At 37.0% G+C, this 9,178-nt stretch overlaps 1 protein-coding gene across 1 annotated transcript; it reads right to left on the bottom strand.

The window, feature by feature from the left end:
- Positions 1 to 6,642: 6,642 nt before the first annotated feature.
- LOC117916889 (protein FAF-like, chloroplastic) lies at positions 6,643 to 8,782 on the bottom strand. The gene is made up of 2 exons (XM_034833101.1): positions 8,639 to 8,782; positions 6,643 to 8,520 (listed from the first exon to the last, which is right to left on the bottom strand). The coding sequence occupies exon 2, from the start codon at positions 8,476 to 8,478 to the stop codon at positions 6,976 to 6,978; it is 1,503 nt and encodes a 500-aa protein (XP_034688992.1). The 5' UTR covers positions 8,479 to 8,520; positions 8,639 to 8,782; the 3' UTR covers positions 6,643 to 6,975.
- Between the last annotated feature and the right edge of the window lie 396 nt (positions 8,783 to 9,178).

Raw genomic sequence — 9,178 nt, 5'->3', positions numbered from 1 at the left:
GAAATCTTGATTCCACTTAGGTTGTTTAATTTTTCTTGTCATTATTTAGGTATTGTTTCTCTTATTTTTAGTGTTGGATTTTTTTTCTATTAAGAATGAATCATTTAGTTTTGTTATTTGAAACCAATTTTAAATTTGATTTAAATATTTCAATGTTCAATTTTTTGTTTTGTTCATCATTATTTCAATTTGATATAATTTCAATAAATTGGGAGTAGTCACCTAGGTTGAGGAAAGGAAGCCCTAGGGCTTCCCATTCTTCAATTGGAATGAATCTTTTCATTAACAATTGTTTTTAATTCAAAGTAATCTATCAAGAAAATCCCATTCATTCGATATAAATCACCTCATTTGAACATTTGACAATTAAGGATTATAAGTCTTAATAAGATATCCCAAGCACTTAATGGTGAAGTCATTTTAACTTGAGATAGTCTTGATTAGCCCTAAATGTCCTAATTAGGTGAATAGTTGAGATATTAGGCTGATAAAACCACTAAATTTTTATACCTAATTAGAGATTAAAGCTTAGGGTCCCCATAAGGTATTCCTAGCACTTAATGGGAAAATTCATTTTAACTTAAAACAACCTTATGTAAGTCATGACAACAATTTTCAAATCACCAATTTTGTGGATATTTTGTTGAAACTTAGGGTTATATGATGGGATTCAATTGATAAGTGAATACTTTTAGGTGAGATATTAATGACAAGGATCATCACAAGGTAAGGAAAAGACCCTAGGGATTCCCCCTTCCTCAACTGTTAGTTACAAGTTAGTTAAGGTTTTAACCAATTCTTGTTTTTCACTTAGCAACTTTCCAACCACTTCATTGTTGAAAGCAAGAATTCAAGAAACTGTTATTTTCCACCACCAACTTCATTAATTTTCGTGATCTTTCCATCTCACCTACACTCCAAAATCCCTTCTCTGAGGTTTGACACCAACTCACTAGATTTTTAAAGCTACAACTGTACCGTACATTTGGGGAACTACCATAATATTTTAAAAAATGGGTATTGCTTAAATACTATATGAATAATGACCAAAAGTCTAATAGGGAACACCCGGAGGGGGGGTGAATGGGTGATTTAAAATTTTAAATCAATATTTATAAATTATAACCAACTTTTTACCTTATGAGATATCATGGATGTCCCAAATAAATAAATGGTTATACCTAGAATTTTTAGGTATATTAAAATATGATGTTTAACTTTTAGGGATACCCTGCAATTTGTTAAGGATAATATAATTCTCAATATCTAAAATATCTATTGAGATATGTTAGAAATAATAAAATCATCCAAAATAACCAATCGAACAAACTCAATAACAACCCAACAAATCAATAAAAAAATATCTTGACAGAAGTTAGGGATAATAATAATTGGTTATAGGTATAACCATTGCAAACACCAAGATAACCAACCCAACAATCTCAAAAGTAAACTATCCAATCAATCTAAGATAATTAATATCATCAATTAGAATATAAGTAATAATAAAAGGATATGCAATGAGGCACAAGATTTTACGTGGAAAACCCCCACAAACTATGGAAATAAAAAACCATGAAGCTTAAGACCTACCAATCTAAATCTACTATTCGAAATCAAGTTACATAGAATTATCATACCATTTTACCCTAAAGACTTAGTCTCTAACATGTACAACTTTATCAACGTCCACGATGCAGCAACTCTTTGTTGCTTCCTAGTAGATCCTTGACCACTCTGAAGGGATTAAGGTCCTTAACCCACGATTCAAATATTCAAATCCTTAAATAACATATCAGGAATGGTGTGACAATTAATCTTTCTCTCAAAAAGTCCCTATCTCAAGAATGAGAGGTCTCTAACCTCTAAGATCTCTATGATCTCTTAGGGCCCAAATATCTAACCCTCAAGGGATTACAAAAGAGCTATTTATGGGAAAAGAAACCATAAGGATTTCAATATCTCAAGTTTCTAAATAAGAGTTTGAGTGAAATTCATCCAAAATCCATTTCTAAACTTGACAGGACTATCATGACCGACTGATCACTTGAGCGGTCCCTTATTCTTGAAAAATTATTTTTAAAATATTTTAAGTCTAAAAATGATACCAAACCTTTTTATACTTTAAATGAGCCTTATATGCCATAAGCTAAACATTTTTAGATGTACCTGTGACTTCCCGATCAGATGAACAACAACCCTTAATCTTCAATGGAAAGCAAGTCACTATCTAAAAGGACTTCTATGACCAAACATAAGTTGGAACAAAATTACTAACATATAAATAAGACTCAATGTCCTCACAGTATTTATACATATTTTCATGCAGTTAATGAGTGATATCTCTAGACAGGACTAATTGATTAATTGAAGTCATGTTGCGTTAATTAATCAATTAGCAACCTTTTTGGACTAAATTAAGTGACACAACCCCATAGTGGACTCAAGTCACTTAACATAATACCCCTCTTAGGGGTTAAGGCTTCAATCTTGTTGCCTCTTCCTTAAGTCCAAAAAGAAAAAAACCCTAACTTTCAACCTAAAGATCTCTATCATCTCAGTGCGAAGGCTCAAGGAGGAGTCATCGAGTGGAAGACAACTGAGCTTACAAGATCATATGTAGATTTGGAGCTTTCTACATCGACAAGAATCCATCCGAGAACACCCAAATCTCAAGTATGACACTTTTTTTGGATCTATGATATCTAATATGGTTTTTAAATGTAATGTTTTCATTGTATGCTAGATCTAGTTAGAGTAGGGTAGGATTACATTTACTCTAGTGATCCAGGGCCTAGGAACGAAGTAATCTAAGGTTTTCCAACAACTGATATCAGAGTCCTAGGTTAGGTTCTTAATTATTAAATCCATTATAAGGTGTGTTTACTTGGTTTGCAAGATATGTTTATTCATTCCATGGTCCAAAGGGATGAATGAATGTGTTTGATTGTTAATATAATTTTCATAATTGTGATTGAATGAATAATTGTTTCTTTCTCTAGATTAGGTTGCAAGCTCCGTGGTTAGAAGCATGGGATTTTTATATTTCTATGTAAAAATTCTATATTTGTCCCTATATGGATTGCAAGTTTCATTTTGGTGGAGCATAGGATTTTCTCCCCTTGTAAAAATCGAATTTTTATCTATCCTTGATGACCCAAAAGTGGAGATTGATGGTTCCAATCATTCACAAACATCCATAGCATAGAAAACAAACAAAAAAGGTAAATTTTTCCAGTGAAATGGTGGCTAGAAAAGTTGCAGAAACGATCTCAAGTGCACGATTGCAAAATGTAGTGCTCGAACACTTAGATTAGCACTCGAGCAATCAAGTGCTCCTTCTAGCGGTCCAAGTGGTATCAAGCGCTCCTTCAGAATTTTGGGCGCTTGTAAGCCCTTCGAATTTGAATCTAGAATAGTAAACTCCTCAAGATGCTTCAAATTTCATTAATTTATCTCCATTAAAGTTTAGTTTTTGTTTTCCTTTCATTAAAAATCTTTGTTTTAATCACAAAATCTTAATTTTTTATCTCATAGCTGCTGTAGCAGTGACTTATCTTGCTTTAGATATAACTAGCCATTCACTCTAATTTCCCAAGAATGATACTCAAACACTACAAGTGGTAATAATTCTCTCTCTGATTTTTTTCTTTGGTTAAAGTTGCTACACTAAAACTTTAGTAATCTATATAGCAGATGCTTGTGATCACTTGGCTCACCTCTTTTGCTTATGCCTTGATTCCAATTACTTTTGCCTTGGTTCTTGTCATCCTCATAAGCCTTAAATCTCTCTTGTATGTATGAATAAACCCTCATCTACTTCGATTGATGCCAGTATTTCCCTATTATATCTTTTATACTTTTTACCCTATCTTTTAGCTCAAGATAAACATTAGATTACTAGCTAGGATACTAGCATAAATTCAAGTTAAGCTAGATAATTTTTGTCTTAAGCTGAGTATAAATCATATCATTTATTTACCTTTGGGTACATACTTGGGCACCAATCACTAGATTAGAAATAATTTTTCTTACCTTATCAGTCAACTACTCGATAGGCTAATTGACTACACGTTAGCATTTGATAAGAGTAGTAGTGCGGAGGAGTAGTGAAAAGGAAACTTCACCTCCATGGGCTTACATAGGAATTTTGGCTCAACGTGGTGGATCCAATGTCTTTGGTCTTTTCCCAAAAGAAATGTAGAAAAAGTTAAATTGATAACCTTAAGCATAATTGATTGGGCGAACTTGACATTAACTGGCCTTCCTATATTTTGGTTGACAAGACTCTCACCATGGCCGGCTTTGGCACAGGATAATCAAAGCGAGAATTCATGACTAAGAATATTCATAGACAAGTTGATAGTCCCATGCCTTTCTTCAACCTATGTTGCTAAATTCAGTGAAACAAAAAGGAAAAATATTATAGAAAAAGATCATTATTAATTATTACCTTGTTCTAATTGATTAACAAGAATAATAAACTTTTGTTTGATCTTTGATTTTATTGAATGGAGACAAACATGTTCGTCTTTTGTCAAAAGTACTCTTGATATACTTCAGATGTTTTATTTCAAATGATTGTTTACTTGGGCTTATATTTCTTATTTCTACTAAAATAAAACAAGAAGTAAACAATCCCAATAATCACAAAAGAATTAAGAGCTGAATTTGCTCCGGCTATGAAGTAAACTTGTGATATAGTGGGAATGATAACAGCGTTCTATCTAGGAGAATTTCCTTAGAAGAAAACCCATAATAAAAAAATAATAAAAGCAAAGAAATAGAGACAAAAGTAGAGGCAGAAGATGAATCCGATACAAAACCCCAGCACCTTGAGAATCTCCACTATATTGTTGTGGTGTGCCGCCTTTTTTTCTGCCGCTGAGGTGGTAGTAGATTTACCCAGACGCAGAGGTAAAAAAATGTTAAATTCAAGGAATCCAAGTCACAGACTCAACAGTGCTAGTAGTCGAATATTTGGCTAATCAAACCAGCGCCGCCACAAATCATGCAGAGAATGAGGCTGCTGGCATGCCAAATGGAAATAATTGATGAGGTTTTGAATAAGGTAATGAGGGTAATGAAGCTAAAAAGCATGCATGCATGGGCTGGTTGAGTGGGATTTCGCCATGGCACCGCCCGCTAAACATGCAGCTGATTGTGCCAAAACCTATGCATTCCTTGTCATCATTCACGCCTTCCCCCTACCTAATACCTACTCTTAGGGATTTACTCCTTTGATCAACCATTTTTTTTTTCTTTTTAGACATACATCCATCCATCTTCAAATATATATATGTTTATATGTTGAGGGGGAGTGCATCAAACAATTTCACTTCTCAATTCCACGTTATGCAAGACAATGTCTCCTCTCCCTTAATCTAAAGACTAAGACTCAGATACTAACCTATGACATGAAATTAACTTGTCACCAGATACATGGTATCACAACAACATTAAGGAAGAATATTAAAGGAATTATATATTTGTTACTTTTTCACTCTACAAAGTTTTGTGTCATAAGAACATAAACTATATATTTATTACCTTTGCAAAATACAAAGTTTTGAGTGCATAAACGTTGGTTTTAAGGGACCAAAAACATGTAGTATTATATCCAAAAAGAACCAAAAAAAAAAAGAAGGCAACGTGAGTTTTATATATATATATATATATATATATATATAGCCCACCCTTATTTTCCTTAAGTTTAACCCTAATTGAATACTAATACTTCACCCCTGTGCTTAGTTCTGGTTGTTCAGAAAATGCAAAAAGTAGATTAATCAAAATTTGTAATCTCTAGTGGAAAAAAAAAAAAAAAAAGTTAGGTAAGCTTTCATTTTAACTTGAGAAACAAAAGTACACAAGCTCCTACTAAGTTGTGATATTTAAAAATGCATTTTTGGAAGTTCAAAAAGCTAAATATTGCATTTTTGTACTTAATTACCTATAGAAAATTTAAAAATAAAAAATAAAAGCAGTGATAGGCAGGAATGGTAGGTGTAGGTTTGGTTGGTGGTTTACATGGAAAATGAGAAAATTGGAAAGTTGGAAAACTGTAGTAATAAATAAATATGTGATATGAAAAATGGAAGGACATTCGGAAAGCAGAACAAGGTCGCCTTTCGGTTGATTCTCTATATTTCTGTACCCCACCAGCAAAAAGTGGCATTCAAATACCACGAGCTTTAAGGCAGATATTATATATATTTTTATGGATCACTTGTCATCTTATCATTGGGTGCTCCACTTCCCCATCTTTTCTCTTCCCTCTATGATATCCATTAGTTTATATATGGTCATATCATATCACAATCCATAACCATTTTGGTGTTTGTCTGGGAGAGTGATGCTTCACCCATATATCATAAGAATATGTATAAATGGTCATGGATTTTAATAACATTATTGAATCACAGATATCCATCAAGCACTCAACCCCCACCCAGAGGCACAGAGGCACATACCAAGTAGCACTGAGCATCATGTTCCCAGAACTCATAGCAATAAGGCCAGACACGACCTTATGTGAAAACCCAATTGGATATGAATTACCAAAGGCAAAAGAAAAGAAAAAGGCAACAACCCCCCATTATATAGTGCAGAGGGACAGACAAGACAGTCCACCAAGTCAAAGATGATGCTAAGATTTTGTTAAGCAGCAGCGCCCTAACAGCAAATGCTGATAAAATTTTATATAACACTGTTAAAATCATCTCTCTCTCTCTCTCTCTCTCTCTCTCTCTCTCTCTCTCCTCTATCTTCCTTTGATCTGCTAAATCAAAGTGTCGTCCCCCTTAGTTTCTGTTTCCTTTATTGAATTACACAAACTCCTAAGAGTGGGGAGCTAGAGATGAAAAAGAGATAGGGCAATAGGCCAACAGGGCAACATGGAAAATAAGAAGAAAAATAATAATAATAATAATAATAATAATAAGTGGATTGGATGAACAGAGGAGTGAGGGTGGATCAGGATGTGGCAATGCAATAGGGCTCCCAAATCACAAGAGACCTCCTAGGTTCTTTGCAGCCCCTTAACAATGGAACCGAATACTCTGCCTTGTTCCCCCTTAGCAGGAGCAATTGTTGCTGCTCTTGTGCCTTTGAGCTCTTGGACAGAAAGAACTTGTCACTGTTGTTTTTGAGGGATATGGATGGTGGGTTGAGGATTGCGGTGCCGGTGGGGGGCTTGCTCCGCCAGCAGTAGTCGTAGGCGTTGAACGATGATGCCGCAGTGGCGGCCGGGGGCGTGGTTATGATTCGAGCCACCCGAGGAGGTGGTGGAAGTGGCGTTGCCTCCTCCAAATTGGCTGCTTTGTTAAGCTTTGGAGGCCATGTGGGATTCCTATTAACCAACCCCATCAGCTTCTTCATCATCAGTGCTGATCTGTGCACATTGATCATCCCACTTGGCAACTTTGGCGCAGCCTCCATCTCCTGGTTGAATTCATTTGCTTTCCCAACTTTGACCACCTCTCCTTCCTCCGATGCTGCTTCTCCATTTTCATCTTCATTCATTTGGATTTCATTTTCTTCTTCAAAATTCTCAAATTCTTGTCCCAAATCCTCTGCTGCTGCTTCTTCCTCTTCTTCATCTTGTTCTTTGTCGCTCGTGTCTTCGTGATTGAAGGGAATGTTTGCAAAAGTGAGGACAAGGCGACCCCCATGGCGTTGAGCCTGGAAGCAGTTTTGAGTAGGAACCGACACCGCTTCAAGAACCAGCCGCCCATTTTGGCGGTGAGTGTGGAAGCGAACATTAGGGCCTTGGGTGGGGGAGAGTGAAGAAAGTGGGGGAGGGAAGGATGATGGAGGCTGCAATCTCTTGCGGACAGAATAGTAATTGTCAGGCCTCTCCACTACCGTCAATTCTTGCTTACCCAAGGAGCTGGACTCTTTTTCATATTGCTGCTGCTGTTGCTTTTGCTGGTGCTGGTTCTGTTGCTGTTGGTCTTGTTTGTCCTCTTGTGTGTTGGCAGAGGAGGAAAAGCCCTCAGAGCCCGTTTCTGAACCCAGGCTCTCAGTGCATACCTGGAGGCTCTTTTCGCTCAGAGAGCTGGACGACCTCTTCACAAGAGGATGCACGTAGGGAAGTGGGAGTGTCCCCGATTTCCCTGACTCTTCACCGCCCTTTTGAGTTAGAATTGAGCTCCATGTCTGGAACCCCCCAGGCCTCTCCACCTCCTTCCCCTCTTCGTACTCATCTTCACCTTCAGACGAAGACGAGGAATCTGCAGCCGACACAATAAACTGTTGGGATGACGCAATCTTCCTCATATGGGAGAAGCCGTGCTGTGCTAACCACTTCCTGGAAGACATGTCCCCGGACAGAGTCCTGCGGAGAGAAGCAACCTTGGTCCTCTCGCAGTCGGAGTCAAGAATGGAGACTATGCCCTGCTTCTCAATGAGCTTGGCCTCTTCGTCCATCTTCAAAGAAGAAGACAGGCGAAGGGTGTTGCTTAGGGAAGCTGACATCTCCGAACACCAAGGAGGAAGTCCGAAGTTTGGCTCAACACTCTGAGAAACACGAAAAGGCAAGACCCAGCACAGTTAAATTAGGAAAATAATATGAATATAATAAATGTGTGTTGCTTGAGGTTGAATAAAGAGAAGAGAAGAGGTGAGAGAATGGTACCTGAAGCAAAAGATAGCATCCAACAGAGGTCTGCAGAGAGACCACTGGGAGCTAGCTGCAGAGAGAGATGGAGCGGAAGAGAGGGAGGAAGGTGGGAGCAGATGATGAAGAGGGAAGTTGTGTGTGGGTGAGATGGGAAAAGCAAGGCGGAGGAGAAGGGTATATGTAGGTCCAAAAAGCCTTTGGGAACCGTGTCCAATGGGACCCGCATACGCCACCATGAAAAGACCATTTCATTGGTTTCCAGTTTTCTCCTAATAGAATGTGATGGGGGAATGAAAGGAAAGTGGGGTGGGAGAGGCTTCCCACTCCCTCAATTTCCTCCCTGATTCTCTCCTCTTAAAACTTTAAAGCTACAATAATACAGGTCTTTATTTTGGGCTTGGCCCATTCCCATAATTCCGATCTATTTCTCTCTTATTACATTAATACAAAACTTAGACCTAGTCGGAAGGTGTGATTTAAAAATAATTTTTTGTTTTTAAAAATTCATAAGCACCCTTTCATTATTATTCTTTATTTTTTATTTTCAAAAATAAA

The sequence above is a fragment of the Vitis riparia genome, chromosome 6 (genome assembly GCF_004353265.1).
Source record: "Vitis riparia cultivar Riparia Gloire de Montpellier isolate 1030 chromosome 6, EGFV_Vit.rip_1.0, whole genome shotgun sequence".
Classification (NCBI taxonomy): Eukaryota; Viridiplantae; Streptophyta; class Magnoliopsida; order Vitales; family Vitaceae; genus Vitis; species Vitis riparia.
The sequence above is the reverse complement of the archived record's forward strand: the minus strand, read 5'-3'. Positions and strand labels throughout refer to the sequence as shown.

Bases quoted from the DNA above. Each gene is read 5' to 3' on its own strand.
- LOC117916889 (XM_034833101.1), bottom strand. From the start codon at position 8,478: ATGTCAGCTTCCCTAAGCAACACCCTTCGCCTGTCTTCTTCTTTGAAG.